This window comes from Meriones unguiculatus, chromosome 14 (genome assembly GCF_030254825.1).
Source record: "Meriones unguiculatus strain TT.TT164.6M chromosome 14, Bangor_MerUng_6.1, whole genome shotgun sequence".
NCBI classification, from domain to species: Eukaryota; Metazoa; Chordata; class Mammalia; order Rodentia; family Muridae; genus Meriones; species Meriones unguiculatus.
Genome location: NC_083361.1, coordinates 21,939,289 through 21,964,253, shown reverse-complemented (window position 1 = coordinate 21,964,253; position 24,965 = coordinate 21,939,289). Strand labels below are relative to the sequence as shown.

At 44.3% G+C, this 24,965-nt stretch overlaps 1 protein-coding gene and 2 long non-coding RNA genes across 6 annotated transcripts in view; 1 reads left to right on the top strand and 2 right to left on the bottom strand.

The window, feature by feature from the left end:
- The window catches only part of Smg1 (SMG1 nonsense mediated mRNA decay associated PI3K related kinase), a 108,920-nt gene extending 108,040 nt beyond the window's left edge, over window positions 1–880 (bottom strand). For 2 of the 3 annotated variants that reach the window (XM_021646953.2, XM_060366969.1), the window contains exon 1: window positions 743–874. In XM_021646953.2, coding sequence (XP_021502628.1) covers window positions 743–831 — 89 coding nt within the window. In that variant the 5' untranslated portion in view covers window positions 832–874. Of the gene's footprint in view, window positions 1–742 lie in introns of all 3 variants that reach the window. The other variant, XM_021646954.2, reaches the window with a different exon arrangement.
- A 508-nt stretch (window positions 881–1,388) lies between these two features.
- On the top strand, window positions 1,389–2,349 carry LOC132647170 (uncharacterized). Of its 2 annotated transcripts, none has more exons than XR_009585472.1 (2): window positions 1,389–1,535; window positions 1,941–2,349. It is a non-coding gene; the product is annotated as an uncharacterized LOC132647170 (long non-coding RNA). The 2 variants fall into 2 exon arrangements; XR_009585473.1 differs by lacking the exon at window positions 1,389–1,535 and adding an exon at window positions 1,543–1,688.
- Window positions 2,350–6,660: 4,311 nt separating this feature from the next.
- On the bottom strand, window positions 6,661–23,563 carry LOC132647171 (uncharacterized). The gene is made up of 2 exons (XR_009585474.1): window positions 22,754–23,563; window positions 6,661–6,874 (listed from the first exon to the last, which is right to left on the bottom strand). It is a non-coding gene; the product is annotated as an uncharacterized LOC132647171 (long non-coding RNA).
- Window positions 23,564–24,965: the final 1,402 nt, after the last annotated feature.

Sequence of the window (24,965 nt, the reverse complement as noted above, 5' to 3'; positions counted from 1 at the left end):
TCATTTAGTCTCTGAATATTTGAAGCATTTACTCAGCAAAGAAAGAATAGAACCTAAATTGAACACAACCAGTCCACAATCAGAAAGACATGACTGGAAATAACTTTTCTTTGGCGTTAATCCTAATATTTTCAAATCCAACCAGATCCCCAGCTCCTCCATGCAAAAGGAAATTTCTCTACTCCTGAGAATCCGAGTTCACTCCTAAGCGTCCAGGTAAATTGCTGTTCACCAGAAAAAAGAAAGAAAAAAAAATGTTTCTGCAGTTGGGGAAAACTTGAAATTCCCCATGGCCAGATTGGGTCGATTCCATTCACAGTCCCACAATCTTATCTTTTGGTCGACCAACGTCTTGCCTAAAGTCAGGGGAAGGCCTCGGATGGAGTTCGGGGCTTTTAAAATACATTAATTAACACGTGGGAGTACAGAAGGGCGCAGAGTTCAGGTGGTCTTTAGCGTGAGGACCGGACGAGGAGGAGCCGAGGAAGTTAATGGGTAACAGGGAGGGTTTCTGGACCTCAAATCTCAACTCAGGCTGTGGGCAGGGAACGTCCTCCGGCTGGGGCGGGCGGGCGAGCCGGGCAGAGGCCTCGGCCACCCGCGGCTTTCCTGCCAGGCCAGGCCGGGAGGACACCCAGGAAGCCGCACCCGGCTTTCGGGGCGGCGGGCCTAGGCCGCGCCTCCCAGTCCCGCAGGCCTAGGCCTCGGCCGGCTCCCGGCGAGGATCGACGCGGTCACCCACCTGGGTTGCCAGTCATTCCAGCTCCGCGGGTACTTGGTGCTGCCGCCGCCGCCGCTGCTCAGCCGAGACCCCGGGGCTCTGCGGCTCATTACCTTCCCCGACACGACATGGCCAAGCGCCGCCGCCCGAAGAAGCGCGAGTCCCCGCCTGAACCGGCCGCCGCCGACACTGCGATCTGGCCCGGGGCTGAGGAGGAAGCCGCGGAGGGGGCGGCAGAGGGCGGGGGAGGCGGACGGCCGTTCCGGGTTCCGCTGGAGTCCGCAACGCAAGAGCAGGAGGCGGGAGAGGCGCGGCGAGAGGGAGGCGGAGGTAGGCGAGGCGACGTCTCTTCCAGGGCAGCGCGCGACCCGCGACGCTGGGGCCCAGGAGGAAGAGGACAGCGAGGAGGCGGTGGCGGCGTCTCCTCACGCTCACACGGCCACGGCTTCCCCGCCTCCCGGCTCCGCCCGCTGCGCCGCCGCTACCGCACGGCATGCTGGGAGCGAGGGCGGTGCCGGCGCCCTCGGAGCTGAGACAGAGGGGCGGGGACACGGGGTGAAAGGCGGGGCTATTGGTCACAGACTAGGAGCTAGGGGCGTGGCTTATGACAGGGATTGGGTCACCTAGGAGGGGCGGGTCCGGCACGCCCCAAGCCTGGGGAGGAAGGGCGGGACTTCTGTTAGGGCGGGGTCTGCGTCTGCTGGACCTAAAGAGGGGAGGGGCGAGAGGCAGAAGGCGGGCCCGGGTCTAGAAGCGCTGGAGCTCTGAGAACCTAGGCTTCAGGGCAAGGCCAGCGTTCGCGTAGCCGAAGAGGGTAGGGCTTTGGGGACAAGGCGTGAACTACGTGGAGGGCGGGGACGCAGGCGGACCTCCCCGGGCGTCCTGGTCTGCGGCTAAGTCTGTGGATGGTGGAGGGAGCTGTGGCTCCGCCGCGGGGCATCACGGGAGAGGGGGATCTCCACCCCGGGTACGCACAAGCCCTCCCGTACGCTCGGGGGACCGGCAGTCAGGTGTGAACAGGCGTCCAGACGGGAGGCGGGGCCGGCCCTTACGCGCCGGAGCGGGCACACAGACATACCGTTGGCGTTCACGTGCGCTCCTCCCGGAGAAAAAGTGACAACAGTAGAGTCGAGGAACGGGGAAGCGAAATCGACACCCTTTCAGTCCCCACTTGAAATGTCATGCAGTTCTGATACCTTCTTCCTTTCTCCAAAACCAGGACCACCAACCCCGCTTCCTGCCAAATGAAGTGTGCTTTGTAATCCTCTGGATCCTTCCAGCAGAAAGAGGCTGTAACCCACACACACTCCAGAAAGAATCCACTAAAGCGTTTGGCACATTATGTTAACGCAACATAATTCTTTGTGTGAGCGTCTACACACGTGGAGCTTCGAGGACAACGTCAGGTGTTATTCTTATGCCTCCACGTGCATAAAGGCATAATTCCCCCAATAATGCCGCTGTGGGAACCTACACCGAAAGGACTTACTGGGCTGGCAGTCATTTTTGAAAGCCTAGAAACCTGAGTTCAAGTCCCAGGACCTACATAAAGGTGGGAGGAGAGATCTGACCCTCATAATCTGTCCTCTGACTTCCACATACTAAAATAAAGTGTGTATGTGTGTGTGTGTGTGTGTGTGTGTGTTTTAAAGGGGGTGCTGGAGAGATGCTCTTTCAGAGGGTCCAGATTCAATTCCCAGCACCCACATGGCAGATCACAACTCTCCGTAATTCCAGTTCTAGGGGATTTGACACCCACATACAGACACACATGCAGGAAAAACAGTAATGCATGTGAAATAAAAATAAATTAGTTTTAAAAAGGAGAAGAAGGCAGGATGTGGTGGTACACAACTTTGATCCCAGCAAGGCAGATGGATCTCTGTGAGTTCAAGCCGACCTGGTCAAAAAAAAAAAAAAAAGAAAAAAGAAAGAAAGAAAAGAAAGAGAATAACCTCATATCAGACTCAGTGATCAGAAAACTTGGATGTAGGCCCCAGGCATCAGTAATCACACCTCCCCAGGGCTTTTTAAGTGTGTATACATCTTCATACATATGGTGTAAGTATGATAGTATTTACGTGTGCACACCCATGCATGCATGTCAACAGCCAGAATCACCTTCTGCCTTATTGCCTGCTGCTTTGGTTAGGCTGGCTGGCTAAATGGCAAGTTCTCAGGACCCACCTGCTTTCCATGTCTCCATGCTGGGGTCATAGGTACACATGCCACCAATTTGGACTTACATCCTGCCCTCAGAGAGAGTGCCCTTACCCCCTGAGCTGTCTCCTCAGCCCCTCCCCAGGGCATTCTTACGGGTACTCACAGTTGAGGACTACCCCCTGAGCACCCCTGGGTGAGGAAGCAGTTCTCAGTACTTCTCAACCCCACCTCCCTCCTGGCATCGTGAATTATAAAGGCAGTGATAAACCATTGGAGGATAGGGGATGAAAACTGAGAGCCTTGTTCTTTCTTTTCTTTAAGGTTTGTTTCATTTATGTGTATGTGGTTATGGTGGGGCTTTGTATACATGAGTGCAAGTGTTCTTGGGGGCCAGAGGCATTGGATTCCCCTAGAGCTGGAATTATGGGCCCTCATATGCCTCCCTACAGGGGTGCAGGGAAGTGAACTTTAGTCCTTTGCTGCAGCTGTATGAGCTCTTAACCTCTTGTCTTAGTTTGCTTTCTGCTTGATAAAATACCATGATCAGAAGCAACTTGGAAAGAAAAGGGTTTATTTCACTTATTGTATTATACTTAGACTGCACAATCCATCAGCGAAGGGAGTCAAGGCAGAAACCTGGAGATGGCAACTGAAGCAGAAGCCATGAAGAAGTGCTGCTTACTCGCTTGCTTCTCATGTCTCGCTCAGCCAGGTTTCTTATATTATCCAGGGCCACCTGCCTAGGAATGACACTACCCACCATGAGCTGGGCCCTTCCACATCAATGCTCCATCAAGACAAAGTCCTGCAGGCTTGCCCACAGGCCAACATAATGAAGACATTTGCTCAGTTAAGATGCCTTCTTCCCAGAGATGTCTAGGCTGTGTCAGTTGACAGAAACCAACCAGCACTCCTCTGAGCACTCAGCTCTAAGAGCACTGTTCTCACTACTAGTTGGAACTTACAACTATGCCTGTCAAGTATGAGGATACATAAGGCTTTCGAGCGTTCTCCCTCATTTCTTTTGGTGGTTCTGCCTCCCTGGCTCTACTAGCATTTTTCTAGCCCATTTCTGTTTTAAGGAAGGAATTCCTGGTCTTCAAACACTGTCCAGCAGGTCTTGTTTGCTTTTTTTTTTAAATGGCACTGAGCAATGAACCCAAAATCTCTCACATGCTAAGCAAGCACTCTACCACTTACCTGAATTCCCAAGGTGTTTTTGTTTTGTTTTGTTTTTTTCTCTCCTCTTATTTTTTGAGGAGATTAGCCTGCCTTTGCCTCTCAAATGCCGGAACTAAAGATGAGTACTATCACACTCAGTTCTATCTATCTATATATATTTGTTTGTTTGAGGCAGGGGCTAGAAAAATGGCTAGTGATTAAGAGAGTTTCCTGCTCTTCCAGGCGACCCATGTTCAGTTTTCAGCATCCCTGTAAAATAGCTCAGAAGAGCCTGTAACTTAAGCTCAGTGGGACCTGACACTTCTGGTGCATTCACCCGTGAACAAACCCCCACTTGGATACACACATATACACTTCATTAAAAATTAAAAGTGAGTCTTTAAAAAAAGAACATTTGAGGTTTTCATCACTAAACTGCCCAAGCTGGCCTCAAACTCACATTGCAGTTCAGGCACTTTGCTGGTAATTGTGATCCTACTGCCTGTCCCTCCCAAGATGCTGGGATTTGAAAGGGACCTATGCCACCATATACCATACAGCCTGCTGCTCCCCGTGCCTGGAATGCCCTTCCTATACTCAATGCCCACGAGGAATGGAACTAGCAGGTGACTGTAATGCTTAGGGTGCAAACTGTAACTGGGGAGAGCCTTGCACAAGCCCAGGAGGGGAATCATTCTTCAACTTGAAGCTCTAAACATCTTATTTGTCTTACTTTGGCCCTGCCGTGGGTTAGAAGAGCCTTGCTGTCTTTTCAGGTGGGAGTTTCTGCAGTGTCTGTGCCCCACTCACCCGAGCTAAGCAGTGCTGCCATACTGCCTGCTTCCTTGGTAGTCCCTGGTCACCCATCTGCAAGTGTTGGGTTTTTTTGCACATGTATCATCTGCTTGCCCCTTAGAATCCTGCTTTGTGAAAGCCAAGGCCACACGTGTCACGGCCCTACTGCCTCTGTTTCTGGTACCCAGCAGAATATCTGACCCTCAGTAAACACTCAAGAACTGGGGAGAGGGATGGGAATTATCTAACATGTGGAGCAAGTTGGTTCCTAATACTCACCTGGAGGGCAGGCTTTGCAGCTCAGGAGGTCAAAGCGCTTGCCCTGTAAGCCAGATGGCAGGATTCAATTCCTGGACCCCACACAAACCTACACAAAGGTTGATGGAGAGAACCAACTCCACAAAGTTTCCCTCTGACAAATACGGGCATCATGTCTTTCGCCCATCGTGTGTGTGCACATGCACACTGTATATACACGCTAACAACAGTTATAATAAATTTTCATGTGGAGCAAGGTGAGGTGACTCATGCTTCTAACCCGCAGAACACAGGAGGCTGAGGCAAGAGAACCGCAGGGTAGAGGCCAGCCTCAGCTACGCGGATTGCTCAAGCCCAGCTTGAACTACTTAAGTAATCCCAAAAGGGAAAAAAGAAAGCACAAATCCCCCTTTGACTTTTTTATTGTTGCTGTTTTGTTTTTGCTCACTGCCTGTTTGAGTCAGTCTCTTGCTGTGAGTCCCTGGCCTGAAACTCTCTTTGTAGAACAAGGTAGTTTTGAACATGCAGTGATCCTTTGCTTCTTAAATGATGAGACTACAGGCATTAACCATTCGTTACATCAGCTTTTCTTTTTCCAAATGAGTGGAGCTGAGCATGAACCCTGAGTGCTGTGCATGCTAAGCATGTGCTTTATGCGGTACTGTATCTCCAGCCCTGATTGGTTTTCTCTCTCTCACTCTCATCTCTTCCTCCCTCCCTCCCTTTCTCTTCTCTTCTCATGAAGCACAGGCAGGCCTGGTCTTACCACGGACGGAGAACCTTGAATTCCTGATCCTCCAGCTACCACCTCCCAAATGCTATGATGGGAACTACTATCCCTGGCCTCGGTATGATTTCTTTTTTTGTGTTTTGTTTTGTGAAAGAGCCCTATTATGTAGCTCTGGCCATCCTGGAACACCCCATGTAGACCAGGCTGACCTCAAACTCATAGAGATCAACATGCCTCTGCTTGTTGAATGCTGGGGCTAAGCGGTATGATTTCTTAATAGTAAATATGGCCATGTATTTACCTAATACTGAAGAGCTAGGGATAGGTTGGTTATGGATACCTTGTTTTCCCACTGTCTCTTGCTAGTCAGAAGTAAAATGAGCAGTCATCTGATGAAGAATATGTGTTGACTGAACAAAGAATGAACACTCTTGGGGTGGGGCAGTAAGCCACACAGACCAACTGAGTGGACTTTGGCCAAGGTGTCCAGTCTTGGCTTTAATAATCGTGACTGACATATGCTAATATTTATTGTGCATTTACTGTGGCTCCCCCTGAGCCAAATGAACAATACAATGGGAGTTGTCTAAACCACACTGTAAGGTCGGTGCCAACGAGGCATTACCCACGAAGACTGTGGTACCAGGAGAAACAGAACTGCTTGCTCAAGGACACCCAGACACAGCAGACAGGGCTCGGCAGAGAACAGCAGAAACAGACAGCAGGCACATTTGGCCCCAACCTCACACTTGCCAGAAGCCTTAGGTTGAGATCTTTGGTGTTGCCAAATGAGTTTATACACGGAGCCACGACACAACGCAGGAAGGAAGTCTAGATTTTAATTGTTTGTTTATTTATTTTTCAAGGCAGGTTTTCTCTGTGTAGACTTGGCTGTCCTGGACTCCATCTTATAGTCCAGCTGACCTCAAACTCACAGAGATCCACCTGCCTCGGCCTCCCTGAGTGCTGGGATCACAGATGTGCACCACCGTGCCCAGCTTGGAAGTCTGGATTTTAAAGCTGTATCCCACTGCTGGTCCACACACCTGTAAGGGACATATATTCACATCTCATAATAAATTAGATCACTGCCTGGTGAATAGATAAGTACATTGTTGTTATTGATCGCCCTTAAGTTAAAACTGTCCAATGGACACAGGAAAACTTAAAATACAGCACAGGGGCTGGGAATGTAAGTTAGCAGTAGAGAACTTGCCTTTCATGTATGAAACTCTGGGTTCCAGTACTAACACACACACACACCATTCTTACAGAGATAGAAAGATAGATAGATAGACAAATAGATAGATAGATGACATAAACATATACTTTATGAGATCTAACAGATTCTATGCTATTTGCTCTCTTTTCCATTTTTTAAAATTATATTGTGTATGTGTCAGGAGCACACACGTGTGAAAGGGAACAACTTCCTGGAGCTGGTTCTCATCTTCTGATATGTGGGACCTGAGAATGGAATTCAGGTCATAAGGCTTGGCAGTAAACACTTTACCTGGTAGACCAGGCTGATCTAGAACTTAGAGATCTGCCTGCCTCTGCCTCCCAAGGGCTGGGATTAAAAGCCATTTACTCTTTCTTAAATCTATTGATCTATTGATTGACAGGGGGGTGGAATTCAGGACCTCACACGCGCTGAGACTCTTAACACTAAGCTAAAACCAACCTTATTTTTATCTTTATTTTTGTTTTACCCACTTTATTTTTTTTTTTAATTTTAAGACAGTTGGAATCTTAACAAAGTTCCCAGATTTTTCCTTAACTCTTGAAAAGCCTTGAAGTCAAGACTAGAACACACAAAACCAACCCCAACTCCCTTACATGTCATGACTTTCCTGGAACTCTTCTAAACGCCTGACCAGGAAATGCAAATCTTGCAGTCGTGTGAATGAAACATAAAGCCTTCCCCTTTGCTTTTTAAACCCTACACCTGGTGGAGGACTCACCCCAACCACACACCAAGAACTGAGGAAATGCGTTCTCAAATGTGAGACTCCTCTGTAAGGATGATGACTTTAAGTTTTATTTTTAAGGGTGGTTTTAAAACACAGTATAAAATCCATGCCATAGAAATGTGCAGAGGTGTGTGTGTGTGTGTATGTATGTGAGAGAGCCAGAGAGAGAGAGAGAGAGAGAGAGAGAAAGGGGAAGGTGAGAGAGCTCAGCAGCTTTCTTGTTCTGTTCCAAGCTAGGAAGCCTTTGTCACAGGTCAGGCTGCCTCAGTAAGGGCTATTTTTATAGTGAGTTTTCAAGTTGGTGCAGGAGGAATTTGGCTGGGAAACCTCATGACACATTTGAAACCTCCACCCAGGCTGCCTCAGCGTGTAGTTCAGGCCAAGTTCCAGTGAATCAGGGCACAAGGCGTGCTGCAGCTGCTCACCTTTGTGCTCTCCGAACAAATAAATAACACAAGAGGACAGTCACGTGACACTGTGCAACCCAGTGGAGTACATAAGCGCAGAGGCAGAGATTTCCCCCGGCTGGCTGCCCGTAGCTACCCAAAGATACTCTCCTCCTCCCTGCTCTTTTTCTGAGAGAGTTCTTCCTACACAGCCCAAGCTGGCCTTGAATTTAGCCATCTCTCATCTCAGCCTCCCAAGTGCTACACTTACAGGCAGGCACCACAATACTACATATAGACACTAGTGAGATTAGCTCCTGTCTTCCTGTTATTAATCCAGCATCAAGATATATGTAAATGAGATGCAAGTTATATAAGTTCTCCCATGTACTGTCTAGACAGCTATCACTCAATGTTTTTAAAAGGTAACCTGTGTATTCCTTTCTCTAGCTCATTTATCTGCAACTGAGCTCAGTTTTGTCCCCAGCTTGAATCTAAGGCTGTACAGGCATGCATGCACTCGAGCAATTTTTGTGTCTGATGAAGATGTGGGGAGAGGTCAGAAGACGTTTCTCCTTCCACACATGAGTCCTAGGGCCTGAAATCAGGTTGTTGGACCTGTCTTCCTGTGTCTTGTCCAGCCTTCTCAAAACAGCTCTCCTAAGGTCAGAGTCTACTGCAGACAAAAGGTGTAGCAGAAGCTGAGAAGGTAAAAGGTAAAGAAGTAGAGGGGAGTGTGGGAGACAGGGTGAAAACACTGGTTAGCATTTACCTGGACTAACTACTGACTGTGAGCTGCTGTGGGCTTTATACATAGTTTATTATCAATTGCTCTTTTTATTCCTACGTTCTAACTGGCTGAGTAGAGGCTTACAGAGGGTGATACTCCCCCGGATGATAGCTAGACTTAACTCACATAACTTCTCCTATCATTCATCCTTTTATTTATCTATTTTAGTTTTTAAATTGAGCCAGGCATAATGGAGCATGCCTTAAGTCCCAATACTAGGGAGGCAGAAACAGGCTAATCTCTGTGAATCCAAGGCCAGCCTGTCTACAGATTCGGTTCCAGGTCAGCCAAGGCTACAGAGTGAAACCCTAGCTCAATAAATTAACACACAAACAAAATCTATTTAAAAACTGGGAGCCAAGCAAGATGATACATGACTGCAGACCCAGCACTCTGGAAGGCAGAGGCAGGTGGATCTCTTGTGAGTTTGGTCTATAAACTTACAGGACAGCCAAGGCTACACAGAGAAACCCTGTCTTGACAAAACAAAACAAACAAACAAAAAACTGAGACAGGGTCTCATGTAGCCCAGGCTAGGTATCTAAGGGCTGACCTTGAACTTCAGGTTTCTCTGCTTCCACTTCCTGGGTACTAGGATTGTATATATAGGTGACCCTCCATGCCTGCTTTTATTCAGTGCAAGGGGACCAAACCCAAATCCTGGTGTTCACTAGACAAGGACTCTTCCAGCTGACCTATATCCACATTACTTATTGCAACCAACAATCAATCTATTGTCTGAGTGTCCTGTATTTTCTTTCTTTTTTTTTTTTAAATCAGATGTCAGAACTCTTTATCAACCTCACTTTATCAACCTCACTATCAAGGCGGAGTAAATACATCTTCCAAAGGCTTCTGGCTGCATCGGGACTAGCGAGCCTCTCTAATGGAAGACTATGTTTGCCGTAATTGAAATGATTCCTACACACCAAGCCGAGGAGTCAAGTGAGAGCTTGCTCTGCAGTCTTTTGTGTGAGATGATTTGAAGGTCATACTGCCGAGCACGGTGTTTGGACTGAGCCCAGCCTACTGCCTCTCAGGGGATGCTTCCTGCAGGGTCCTGGAAGAGGTTTGCAGAAAAGCATGCTTTGCGGTGGCTTTTAGATGAGGGAGCAGCAGATGGCCGGGTATTACATCACCTCGGGGAAGAGAAGCAGGACTATGAAAATAATAGAATTGTACAGAAAGAAAGGTCCGGTCTCCAAGTAGAGGAAGCGCTGGGGAAGCATTTGCTCCCAGTCAACACCAGGACAGGAGATACACTAGTCATAGGCTGACCCCTGCTACCTGCTTTGAGAACAGGCACTATGTATTGTGCTGTTTTATTAAAATGACAAGGGCCACCTACTACAAATTGTTACAGTATTGATTTCTCACTGCAGTTAAATGTCATCAAATTCCCCTTTTTACATAGGAAGAAATTGCCCTCAGAAAACTTAACTAACTTGTTCTGGTCACGCAACTAGGGAGTGACAGAATTTTGAGTTACCGGGTACTCAAAAACCTCTTACTTAACATCCTCCTGCAGGGCATTTAAATAAATAATAATGATTCTTTTTCTATTGGGAGGTGAAGCACTTGGCCGCATACTAAGTATGTGTTCTACTGCTGACTACCACTGACTATCTCCCAGGCATAAAGCACCGATGGTGAGCTGTGGCGTAGCACGGTGATAAAGCCCTTCTGGCATGTGTAAGGCCGGGAGCTCCACCCCAGCACTGCAAGAAGAGGAAGAAGAGAAAGAAGAGAAGGGGGTGGGGTGGGGCAGAAGAGTTCAAGAACCGAAGTGGCTGAAGCCTTTCATCCCAGCACTCAGAAGGCAAAGGCAGGCAGAGCTCTGTGAGTTCTATGCTGGCCTGATTGACATACTGAGTTCTCCAGGCCAGCCAGGGCTAGAGAATGAGACCCTACCTCAAAAGGAGAATGGGGAAAGAAGGATTATAATTGCTTTGGAGGGATCAAAGGTTGGAAAGATATTCTTGCTTAGAGAGGATATTTAGGGGCCTAGAGAGATGGCTGAGTGGTTAAGAATGGTTAACAATGGTTGTTGCTATTGCAAAGGACTCAGGTTCAGTTCCCAGCACTTATATGTTGGCTCATAACCATCCATAACTCTATAGCTTCAGGGGATCCGGCCCCTACTCTGACACCTGTGGGCACCAGGCAGGCACGTGGTACACAGATATAGATGCTGGCAAAATATTCATACTCATAAAATAAATACAAACAGTATTTTAATTAAAAATAAAGGAAAGGAAATCTGGAGCTGGTGAGATGGCTCCAACGGTAGAAGAGCACGCCTCCAAACCTGAGGATCTGAGTGCTATCCCAGGACTGCATAGTGAAAGCAGAGAACCAACTTCTACAAGTTGTCCTCTGGCTTTCTTCCACACAGGCCAAATGGCACATGTGCCACCCCACCCAGCAAAATAAATAAAAATGCAGGGAAAAGAGAGAAATGGTTTGGGGATACGGGACACTCAGCTGTAGCAGAATAACATTTCAGCAAGGCAAATAGATGCACAGCTCTGTCTCTCTTGTCTTAGTACAGGTGCTGACTATGTGTGTCTGTGCTTATGTGTGGGAAGGCTGAAAGGACAACATTGTCCTGGTGATTTCATGTGTCAACTTTGCTAGGCCACAGGAGAGCCAGATATTGGTAAGACAGGGTCCTAGGCATATCTGTGAGGTGGTTCTGGATGAAATTAACATTGGAAGAGTAGGCTGGGTAAAGCTGACTGCGTTTCTCAACCTAGATGGTGTAGTTCATAGAAGCCTTGAATACAGGGCATGGAGAGGTGGCTCAGCCATCGAATGCATACTGCTCTTGCTGTGGGCCCAAGTTTGATTCCCAGCAAATTTTTTTTTTTAATTTTTTTTTTAATACTTATATAGCATTCTGCCTGCATGTTCTTCTGCGTGCCAGAAGAGGGCACTAGATCTCATTACGGGTGGCTCACAACTATCTGTAACACCATCTCCTAGGGGATCTGATGCCACCTTGCAGTGTTCATAAGCACCTGTACTTACACATACACACCCCTCCCCCCAACACACAGATATATACACATAACTAAAAATAAACCTTTTTAAAGCTCTGAATACAATAACATTCTATAAGGCGCAACTCTGCTTTCTTGCCTGCTTAAGCTAAGACATTTGGACTGCTATGGTTTGAATCTAAAATGTCCCCCAGATAGTATTTTGCCTGCATATATGTCTATGAGCATGCATGCCAGGTGCCCCTAAGGAGACTAGAAGAGAGCACTGGATCCCCTAGAACTGGAATTACAGGTAGTTGTGAGCTGCCATGTGACTGCTGGAAATTGAACCTGGATCCTCTGGAAGTGCAAGCCAGGGTTCTTAACCATGGAGTCATCTTTCCAACCACTAGGCCTCGCTTCTTCTGTTTTGTTTTGTTTTTCGAAACAGGGTTTCTCTGTGTAGTCCCAGCTGTTCAGGAACTTGCTCTGCAGGCCAGGCTGGCCTTAAACACAGAGATCTACCCGCCTCTGCCTCCTGAGTGCCGGGATTAAAAAGCGTGTGTCACCATCACTCTACTTCTTAAAGGTTCCATAGCCTCCCAAACAATGCCACCAGCTAGGGAACAAGAGCTCAAAACATGAGAGTATAGTGGGGGTTTTGGCACTTTACTTTTGGTAAAGTGAGGACATGACTACTTCAAGGTATGGTTGAAGAGGAGGTTTTTATTGTAAATATGAGAGAGAGTACAGCAAGAGATGCCTGGAAGAGTCCAGAGCAGGAAGAGAAAGTAGTAGACTAAACATGACCAGCAGACCGAACCAGGACATGAGAGGAGAGAGGGAGAGAGAGGGAGAAAAAGGGGGAGAGAGGCATAGACAGAGAGAGTGGGGGTGGGGAATAGAGTTCAGTCAAAGGAGACCAAAAGAGAGGGTACCAAAAGAGCATATGGCCGAAATGGCAGGGTTAAATAGGAATGAAAGCCGAGGGAAGGGAAATGCATGAGCTGGAGAAACTTAGGGTTGGGGGTGAGAAAAGCTACAGGTACTGAGTGATCCTGGAGGCCAGCATGTTCAATGGCAGTGGTTCTCAACCTTTCTAATGCTGTGACCTTTAATACAGTTCCTCATGTTGTGATGACCCCAACCATAAAATTATATCATAGCTACTTCATAACTACAATTTTGCTATTATGAATTATAACGCAAGTATCTGATATGTGATATCTCAATACAGTGGTTGAGAACCACTCTGCAGTGGTATGCTAACAGGTATCACAAGTAGCCATTTGTACCAAGTTTCTTTTGGACCTGACCATTAGGATGGGGGGATTCAGATTCAAACTGTAACATCAGCCCTCAGCTCCTAGAAGCTGCAGGTTAAGGTTATCTCTGTGCTCAAGGCTTCACTTCTGTGATGCCTTGGGCCCTTGAGCCAGCATTTCCACACAACTATTTATTTGCATTTTTAACATTCCAACAACAGCTCCTAACCACAGGCTACCTGGGCAACTGTTCTCCAAGAGGTACTCTCTCTCAGATTTATATATTTTTTAAAACGTTTATTACAACCAGTATCAGAGAGAAGACTCCTTTCTTTCTTTCTTTCTTTCTTTCTTTCTTTCTTTCTTTCTTTCTTTTTCTTTCTTTCTTTTTTAAAAAGGAACAAGCAGTGATTTTTTTTAATTTTTTTTTTAATACTTATATAGCATTCTGCCTGCATGTTCTTCTACGTGCCAGAAGAGGGCACTAGATCTCATTACAGATGGTTGTGAGCCACCATGTGGTTGCTGGGAATTGAACTCAGGACCTCTGGAAAAGCAGCCAGTGCTCTTAACCTCTGAGCCATCTCTCCAGCCCCCAGATTTATATTTTTATACTTATCTGGTGCTGGGGATTAAACACAGGATCTTGCACGTACTAAGGTACATCCCCAACCCTAAATTGTCATTTTATTAGAACTCTGGTCACAGGGCAAAGACCTTCTATCGGTTCCGTGATTGTTGGAGCAAATGCTTTTGCAGAACCAAGAACATCACAGTGGAAACTCCTATACTTTCACGGGGGAAGTGGACTTTCAGAACGCCATGGGTTTCCCTTGTATTTCATGGTGTTGTTGAGGTCATATCAGGACCTTAAGTAGGTGATACAAAGAAAGAAAGCATTGACTCTGTGTGTCTGCTAAACATACAGAAGATGGATATAAACATTGGGTCATCATATATATGCCACACACACTCGGGGGAGTTACATGAACTCAGCACTTAGGAGACTAAGACAAGAAGGTCAGTGTTCAAAGCTGTCTGTGCTACATAGGAAGACCCTTTCTCAAACAGACAGACTAACAAGGGGGATAGAGAGATAGCTCCGAGGTTAAGAATAATTGCTGCTCACACAGAGGACTTGAGTTCAGGTCCAGGCACCCAAGTCAGGTGGCTTATAACCACCTGTAACTCTCACTCCAGGGGATCAGACACCTTCTGATCTCTATGGGCACCTGAACTCACAAGCACATAACCACACACACACACACACACACACACACACACTCACCTTACACATAGTTAAAAACATTAATAAAATTTTATGAAGTAAAAAAAAAAGTACAACATAGTAACAGAACTCTAAAGGAAGTTGTCCTAGCTCTTGTCACCTTGACCTAGGCCAGGGTCGTCTTGGAAGTGAGAACCTTTATTTAATGGCCTGTAGGCAAGCCTGTGGGCATTGCCTTGATCACTGGTATGGATGGGTTCAGTCCACCACAATGGCCCTCCCACCCCATCCTGTTGTATAAGAAAGCAGGCTGGGCAAGCCAGGGAAAGCAAGGCGGTAAGCAGCATTCCTCCGTGGTCTCTGCCTGAATTCCTGCTCTGACCTTCCTCCACAGTGGACTGTTAATCTATGAACTAAATAAACCCTTTGCTCCCCAAGTTGTGTTTGGCCACAGTGTTTTAACACAGCAATAGGAAGCTAAGGGGAACAGAAGCCAAGAATTACATTGCACACCTGCTATGTAACAGATGGCAAAGATAAAGACTGTTACAAAAGAGAAGAGGGGGGTGGCAGGCTACTTGCCTACATGAGGCCCTGTGTTTGCTCCTTAGTATCTGAAAGAAAGGAACAGAGAAAGAGAAAGGGAGAAAAAGGAGGAGGGGGAGACAGAGAGAGAGAAAACTGTTGTAAGATGTACATAAGGCAAGATACATAAAATAGATTAACAGTCATCGGGATAAAAACCACCTGTAACTCTCACTCCAGGGGATCAGACACCTTCTGATCTCTATGGGCACCTGTACTCACAAGCACATAACCACACACACACACACACACACACACACACACTCACCTTACACATAGTTAAAAACATTAATAAAATTTTATGAAGTAAAAAAAAAGTACAACATAGTAACAGAACTCTAAAGGAAGTTGTCCTAGCTCTTGTCACCTTGACCTAGGCCAGGGTCGTCTAGTGCCTAGCTCTTGTCACCTTGACCTAGGCCAGGGTCGTCTAGTGCCCAGAGCCACCTGTGTACACCTGCTGTACAGTTTCTTGGAGCACTTCCTGTCACCAGGGGAGCTTCACAAATATGTGACCTGTGTGGTCTCATTTCATCTTTCAGAAGGATCTGAACTCTGGTACGATGTCCTGCTGCCTCCATCTTGAAAAGCTTATTGTTACAATTGTAACATGAGATACACATTTTTCTCTTTGCAGTAAGACCTACCAACTATAGATTTATTGGGGGGAAAAAAGAAGACATAAGGAAGGACATGACTGCTCCTAAGAATGGTGGAAGAGAAGGTTTATGGTAGACAGGAGGGAGAGCATAGTCAGAGGCAGAGACATCTGGGAGAGGCCAACATGTCCCTGAGCAGGGCCATGTGAGAAAATGGGGGACAGGAAAGGGAGAGCCAAGAGACCAGGAGAGCAATGGGTAGACAAAAAAAAAAAAAAAAAGGGCCAGGTAACCAAAATGGCTGTATTATATAGGGTCACTGGGGGAAGAACAGTCCAGCCCCTAAGCTAAAAATGTTTACGTTGGGGGTAGGGCATGCCAGCCAAACGCAATAATAAGTAGGGACTAAGGGATGCTGGGAGAACCTGGAAGCCAGCTCAGCTTTGATATGTTAAATGTTAGTTACCCATTGGCCCCAGGTTTGAGACCTAACACGCATCTGGTGTTTCCTGGTATTCTGGATATAGAACAAAGGTTCTTTTTCTGAAAAGGCCAACGGGATTGTTAGTTTAATTGTCAATTTGACACCATCTAGAATCAGCTAGAGAGTATTGTTGAGGGATTGTCTACACTAAGGTGACTTATGGGGAATGGCTTCTTTTTTTTTTTCTTTGATTTATATCTGGTCTGGTAATGGCTCAGTGGTTGAGAACACTGGCTGCTCTTCCAGAGGCCCTGTGTTGAATTCCCAGCAACCACAAGGTGGCTCACAACCATCTATAATGGGATTTGAAGCCCTCTCCAGTAATGGAGGTGTACACACAAAGAGAATGCTCATATACATAAGACACTTAAGTAAATTAATTTAAAAAGAGATTTGTTAGCCAAGCGGTGTTGCATGCCTTTAATCCAGGTACTCAGGAGGCAGAGGCAGGCAGATTTCTGAATTTAAGAGATCAGCCTTTGTAGACCATCATTTTCTGCAGACCAAGTTCCAGGACAACAGGGCTACACAGAGAAAACTTGTCTTAAAAAACGAAACAAAACAAAATCAGAGAAGTAAATTTTCTAACCTAAGGAAGGAAATGTCTATCAATATACAAGAAGCAAACACACCACCAAATATACTTGACCAGAAAATAAATTCCCTACAACAAGTAATAATGAAAACATTAAACATACAGAAGAAAGAATATTAAAAACTACAAGGGAAAAGACCGAGTAATATATAAAGGCAGAACTGTTAGAATGATATCTGACTTCTCAATGAAGAATCTGAAAGCCAGAAAGGCCTAGATGGAAGTTTTATAAACTCTAGAGACCATAGATGCCAGCCTGGATTACTACACCCAGCAAAACTTTTTGTTTGTTTGGATTGTTTGTTTGTTGTGGGGTTTTTTTTTTCAAGATAGGGTTTCTCTGTGTACCCCTGGCTGTCCTGGACTCCCTTTGTAGACCAGGCTGGCCTTGAACACAGAGATCTTCCTGCCTCTGCCTCCCCAAGTGCTGGAGTTACAGGCATGCATCACCATGCCCAGCTCCAGCAAAACTTTCAATCACAATAAATGGAGAAAGAAGGACATTCCATAATAATAAATAAACAAACAAACAAACAAACAAATAAATAAATAATTTAAGCAGTATTTGTCTAAAAAGCCAGCTCTATAGAAGGGACTAGAAAGAAAACTTCAACCTGAAGAGGTTAACCACATCAAAGAAAGCACTAGGAATAAACTCAGATCAGCACATTAAAAGAGAGGCAAACAAACAACAACAAAAAAAACCCCATACCACCACAACAAAATAACAAACAACAAACATTGCTCATTAATAATTATGTGCCAATAGTATCAATGCCTCAATAAAAGACACAGAGTAACAGAATGGATTTGAAAATAGGATCCATCCTTCTGCTGCATCCAAAAAACACAACATGACATCAAGGATCAACATCACTTCAGGGTAAAAGAATGAAAAAGGTATTACAGGGCTGAAGAGATGGCTTAGAGTTTAAGTGCCCTAGCTGTTTTTCTCAAAGGTCCTAAGTTCAATTCCCAGCAACCACAAGGTGGCTCATAACCATCTATAACGAGATCTGTTGCTCTCTTCTGACCTGCAGGTACACATGCACACAGAATACTGTATAAATAGTAAATAAATCTTTAAAAAAGGAAAAGAAAAAAAAGTATTACAAGCGAATGGACACAAGAAAAAGCCAGTGTAGTCATCGACTTCAGACCAAAACTAATCAGAAGAGAAATGGAAGAACACTATACACTCATCAAAAGAAAAATCCACCAAGAGTATATTGCAGTTCTAAATATCTATGCACAAGGGTACCCAAGTTCATAAAAGAAACACCACTACAGCTTAAATCATAGGCTCTCACATGGTGAACCTGAGTGACTTTAATACCCCACTCTCACCAATAGGTCATTCAAACAAAAACACTAAACAGAGAAATGCCAAAACTAAATGACGTCATAAACAAAATGGACCTAACATATTTACAGAACATTTCATCCAAACACAAAAGAATATACCTTCTTCTTAGCACTGCATGGAACTTTCTCCAAAATTGACCTCATACTCAGGAAACAAAAGCAAGTCTAAACAGACACAAAATAATTGAAATAACACCCTGCATCCTATCTGATCACCACAGGTTAAAGCTGGGTATCAGGAACAACAGGAAGCCTACAACTCATAGAAACTGAACAATTCACTCACCGCTGAATGAAAAATGGCTCAAGATAGAAATTAAAAACTTTTTAGAATTGAATGAAAATGAAAACACACCAAGCAGTGGTGGCTCACACCTTTAATTCCAACACTCTGGAGGCAGAGGCAGGTGGATCTCTGAGATCAAGGCCAGCCTGATCTACAGAGCGAGTTCTAAGGCAGCCAGAGCTAGACAGAAAAACTGTCTCAAAAACAAACAGGCTGGAGAGATGCCTCAGTGGTTAAGAGCGCTGTCTGCTCTTCCAGAGGTCCTGAGTTCAATTCCCAGCAACCACATTGTGGCTGAAAACCATCTATGCCCTCAAATGCCACCTTCTGTCATGTAGGTGTACATGCAGATAGAGCACTCATATACCTTAAATAAATAAATAAGTGAATAACAAAAACAAAAAGAAGAAAGAAAGAAAATGAAAACACAACATACCCAAACTTACAAGACACAATGAAGGCGGTACTAAGATGCAAGTTCATAGCACTGAGTGCCTACGTTAAAAAATTAGAGACTGAATATTACCAATTTAACAGAACTCCTGGAAGCTCTAGAACAAAAAAACAGAAGAAATCACACCCCAAGGGAAGTAGACAGCAAGAAGTAAACTCAGGGCTGAAGTCAATGAAATAGAAACAAACAAAAAACAATACAAAGAATCAACAAAACATTGGTTCTTTGAAAAAAAAAATCAGCAATATTGACAAACCCTTACCTAACAACTAAAAAGTGGAGAAGACCCAAAGTAACAAAATTAGAGGCCAAACGGAGGCCATAACAACAGACACTGAGGAAATACAGAGACTCGCAGGACATACATTAAAAACTTGTACTCAACCAACTTCGAAGATCTAAAAGAAGTGAACAATTTTTTTGATATCTATTACCCAAGTATACATAGCAGAGTTAATCAAGATTAGGTGAGCAGTTTAAACAGCGCTATAATCTCAAGTGAACTAGAAGCAGTAGTTAAAACTTTTCAACCAATACGAACCCAAGAGCCAGATGGTTTGAGCTCAGAATTCTACCAGCCTTTTGAAGAAGAATTAACGCCAACACTCCTCAAATTAGTCAACAACATAAAAATGGAAAAAAAATTGCCTAATTCTCTGTTTTGTTTTATTTTGTTGTTTTTTGAGAAAGGGTTTCTCTGTGTAGCCTTGGCTGTCCTGGAATTTACTCTGTCACTCTGTAGACCAGGCTGGCCTTGAACTCAGACACCTCTGTCTCTCAAATGCTGGGATCAAAGGCCTGTACCACCACCTGTTGGCATTTGCCTAATTCTTCTTACCAGGCCACAGTAACCCTGACCTAAACCACATAAAGACCCAAGTAGGAAAGGAATTACAGACCAATTATCCTTAGGAACATAAATTAAAAAAAAAAAAACAAAAAACACAAAACTTCCCAATAAAATACCTGCAAACCAAATCCAAGAATACAACAAAAAGATCATCTACTGTGATCAAGTAGGCTTCATCTCAAAAATACATGGATGGTTCAATATACGTAGTTTGCTAAATGTAATCAACTACATAAGCAGAATGAAAGACAAAACCCACATTGATCATTTCATTAGATGCAGAAAAGGTCTTTGGCAAAATCCAACACCCCTTGATGACAAAAGTCCTAGAAATATTAGGAGTACAAGGGACACACCTCAACATAATAAGGGCACTTTACACCAAGCCCACAGCCAACATTTCCATTGCCAGGCAGTGGGGGCACACGCCTTTAATCCCAGCACTTCGGAGACAGAGGCAGGCAAATCTCTGTGAATTCAAGGCCAGCCTGGTCTACAGAGCAAGTTTCAGGACAGCCAAGGCTACACAGACAACTGCCTCAAAAAACAACAAAACAAAAAAGTCCCATTAAAATCAGAAAAAGAAGAGGTTGTCCATTTTCTCTATACCTATTCAACATGGTACTTGAAGTCTTAGCTACAGCAATAAAACAACTGAAGAAAAGGGAACACAATGGAAAAGGAGAAGTCGAAGTATTTTTATCTGCAGGTGATATGACTGTATACAGATATGACCCAAAAAATTCTACCAGGAAACTCTTCCAGCTGATACATGCTTTCAGCAAAGCAGCAGGGTACAAAATTAGCTCACAAAAATCAGTAGCCCTCGTATACATAAATAACAACTGGACTGAGAAAGAAATCATGGAAACTATGCCTTACAGAATAACCTTTAAAAAAAAAATATTGGGTGGGTCAAGGTGAAGTGGATCATGCCTGAAGTCCCAGCACTTGAAAGAAAGAGGCACGTGGATCTCTGTGAGTTTGAGGCCAGCCTGGTCTAGAAAACAAGTCTAGGACAGCCAAGGGTACACAGAGAAATCCTGTCTCAAAAACAAAAAAACAAACAAAAATCCTGGGATAACTCTAACCACACAAGTGAAAGACCTGTATAATAAAAACTTAGACATTGAAGAAAAAGTTGAAGAGGGTATCGGAAGATGGAAGATCTCCAATGTCCATGAATTGATAAGGTTAACATAATAAAAATGGCCAACCTACCAAAAGCAATCTACAATTTCAATGCAATCCCTATCAGAATTCCAACATAATTTTCCACAGTGCTTAAAAGGGCAATTTTCAGCTTCACATGGAAAAAAAAAAAAAAAAAAAAAAAAAAAAAACTCAGGATGGCTAAAATGATCCTGAATAACCCACAAACTGCTGGGGGCATCACCATCCCTGTGCTGGCTAGACTTACGCCAACTTAACACAAACTATAGCCATCTGAGAGGAGGAAACCTTGATTGAGAAAACACCCCATGATTGATGAAGGAAGGCTCAGACCCTTGTGGTTGATGCCACCCCTGGCCTGTGGTGCTGGATTCTATAAGAAAACAGTGACTGAGCCATGTGGAGCAAGCCAGTAAGCAGCACTCCTCCGTGGCCTCTGCATCAGCCTCTGACTCCAGGTTCCTGCCGTGTGAAGGTTCCTGTCCCGACTTCCTTCAACAATGAACAGTGATGCAGAAGTGTAAGTCAAATAAACCCTTCCTCCCCTCACGTTATTTCATCATAGCAACAGAAACCCTAAGTAAGACGATCTCTAATCTTATATTGTATTACAGAGAAATTAAAAACAGAATGGTGTTGGAAAAAAAAAGACAAGACACATTGATCAATGAAATAGAACTGAGACCCAGATATGAGTTCACATGCCTATAGACACCTGATTTTTAATAAATCAGAAATATACACTGAAAAAAAAAAGACAGCATCTTCAACAAATGATGTTAGTCAAACTAGACGGCTGCATGTAGAAGAATGCAAATAGATCCATAGGCATCACACTGCAGAAAACTCAACCCCAAATGGATCAAAGACCTCAACATAAGACTGATAGAAGAGAAAGTGAAAAATAGTTTTGAACTCATTGGCACAGGAAAAGCCTTTCTGGACAAAACATCAATACAGGACAAAAAAATCAAAAAACACAGGTCCTATGATCAACAATTAATAAATGGGACCCTAGCAAATGGGTATGCTGGCACATGCCTATAATCCCAGCAGACAAAAGGCAGGTAGCTTTCTAAGTTTGAGGCCAGCCTGGTTTACAGAGAGAGTTCCAGGACAGCCAGGGCTACACAGAGAAATCCTATCTCAAAAAAAAAAAAAAGGCCCCTGAAAACTAAAAGCTTCTGCACAGCAAAAGTGAAAGGAATGATGGAATGATTTTTAATAAGCCAGTCTGACTCCATGACAAGTTTCAAAACTGGCTTCAGACTGAACAGGACTGACTTTCTATTTCTCAGAAAACAAAACTACAGTCCAAGGAAACAAGATACAAGTCTCCAAGCACTTGACCAATCAAATTAAAGGCCAGTTAGAAATGCTTTGTCTAGCTAGTCAAAATGATACTTTATTACCTGGGCACTCTTTGTTACCCAGGCACTCCATAAAGTCCCCCAACTGCAGAACTAATCGTAAGTCCCCCCATATTCTCTAGATCAGCACCAACCAATCAATGAAAAGATTACCTAATCACACTTAGGGAAATCCCGTAACTGTCTTTAAATTGAGCCTGCCTGCTCACTTCAAGGTGGCCATTCTATGGAATGGTGGCCCCAGCGTGCTGGCAATTTCTGCAGAATAAACGCTCCTTGCTTTTGCAGACTACCTGAGTCTGAGGTCTCCTTACATCGATTCCTGGACCTAACAAAAGGACACTGTCATTGGGACAGAGTGGCAGCCTATAGAATGGGATTATTATTATTATTTTTTTTTTTACCAACTACACATCCAATAGAGGGCTAAAATCTAAAATATAGAAAGAACTAAAACAAAACAAAAACAACAGAAAAACACCTAAACATCAAGAAAACCTAATAACCCAATTAAAATGGGGTATAGCTCTCTCTTAGTTACCTCATTCCACTCCCTGGGCTCCGTAGGCTTGTAGCTGTATCACAGTGCAAACTGCATTTAGTCCAAGTTTAAAAGTCTCCATAGTCTGTAAAAGTCCCAGTTTGTTTAAAAGTCCAAAGTTCAAAGCCTCTTTGGAGCCTCAAGCAGTCTGTTAACCGTAAATCTCTATAAAATCAAAACAAAAAAAGCCGATCACATACTTCTAACATACAGTGGCACAGGGTATACATTACCGTTCCAAATGGAGGAAAGGGAGCATAGTAAGGAAACACTGGATAAAAGCAAGACCAAAATCAGACGGACAAACTCTAAACTCTGCAACTCCAGGTCTGATGTCAAAACGCTCTTCAGATTCCAACTTGTTTCATCTTTGTTGATTACAACACACTTCTTTCTCTTGGCCTGGCTCCACTCCCTGTCAAAAGCTTTCCTTGTCTGGTATCCCACAGCTCTGGCATATCCAACATCTTGGGGTCTCCAAGGCAGTCCAGGCTTCACCTTCACAGCTTCACATAATGGCTTCTCTGGGCCTCCACGCAGGGACACCCCTGCCACACAACTGGCCTCAGCAACTTTGCTTAGTCTCGGAGGGCAAATCCATAACCTCTTTCTTCTATCTTTGACTCTAAAGCCAGAGCCATGTGGCCGAAGCTGCCAAGTTCTGTGCTTGCTCAGGCTGGAACATGGCCACCTTTTTCAATTACATCTTGACCAACTTTCTGTTTTCAATGGTTTCCTTCACTGCCTAAGCTTGGCTGTTCTGGAACTTGCTCTGTAGACCAGGTTGACCTTAAACTCAGAGATCTGCATGCCTCTGTCTCCTGAGTGCTGGCATTAAAGGTTAAGTACCATCACACCTGGACCTAAACTGTTCTTCAATTCCTTTTCACAAGAGGGAAGCTTAGCTGGCTGAGGTTTTCCCCTGAGGTCACCACTCCCTTTATTCCAGTTTTGTTTTCATTTGTTTGTTTGGTTTGGTTTTTCAAGACAGGGTTTTTCTTGATATCCCTGGCTTTTTTTTTTTTTTTGAGATAGAGTTTCTCTGTGTAGCCTTGGCTGTCCTGAACTCACTTTTTAGACCAGGCTGGCCTCAAACTCACAGAGTGAGTTTGCCTGCCTCTGCCTCCCATAGTGCTGGGATTACAGGCATGTGCCATGGATCCTTGATCTTTATTCTATTTCTTAATCTGTTTATCTCTTTTAACACAGGACTTAAATCTATACCTCTTTTGGGTGCCCCTTTTCTCAGGCTAAGGCCCAGCCTGAACTATGGACAAAACTGGACACCTGGAGATTTATTGTCTCACATTGTTGAAAACAAGGTGAGTTCACTCTTTCATGTTCTTCTTCCGAAGAAATAGCCTCTTGTCTTCTGTGCCTGATGGCCAGACTGCCTCTGCCCACAACGCCTTAAAACCACAGGAGCTGGGGACTGCTGTCTAGGTGGCGGGCTGACTAGCCATCTCTGCTATTTTGATTAATACATTTAGGTTACAAATTATCCTTCTCAGCTCTCTGATCACATTGATGGCTAAGCTAATCACTGCTTAACAGACAAAGAACAGACAATTAGACTGTTAGTTTATTAGTTGATTCATTAGCTAGTTAAGACTACTAAGTACTAGATCTCTTGTTTAAAAAGGCAAACAGGTTTGCCTTGCCCACAGGCTTCATGTTAATTGCCTGTGTCACATGGTGAATAACTGGATAGAAAGATGTAAAGTTTATGTAAGGTCTGAGGATATAAAGCTTTAAGTTATGATAATATAAAAAAATGTCTGAGGGTCTAAGAAGATGTTTCAAGGTTGGTAAATGAAAGTTCCGAAGGAAAGCCTCTAAGAAAGTGTTTGAGGGTCTAAGAAGGTGTTTTAAGGTATGTAAATGCAAGTTGTAATGCAATAAGAAAGTGATTTAAGGCATATAAAAATTTCAGATTTTTCTCCCCCTCTATGCTGTTGTTACATTGTTATAAGATTTCAGAAGTTCAAAGTTTTAACACTGATCAATGTGTTATGACAAGCTGATGGAGCACTGGCTACTTACTATTCAAGATTTTAGACTCCCATTGGTTGTCTCCTAAATATAGACTTAAAAGTGCTTCTCATCATGCTAAAAACATGTGTGTTCAATCTGTATGTGTAGCCCTCTAGGCTTAGAAAATACTGTTTATGTTTTTTAACCCAAAGCTATAGCTTTTACTAGGTCTCAATGG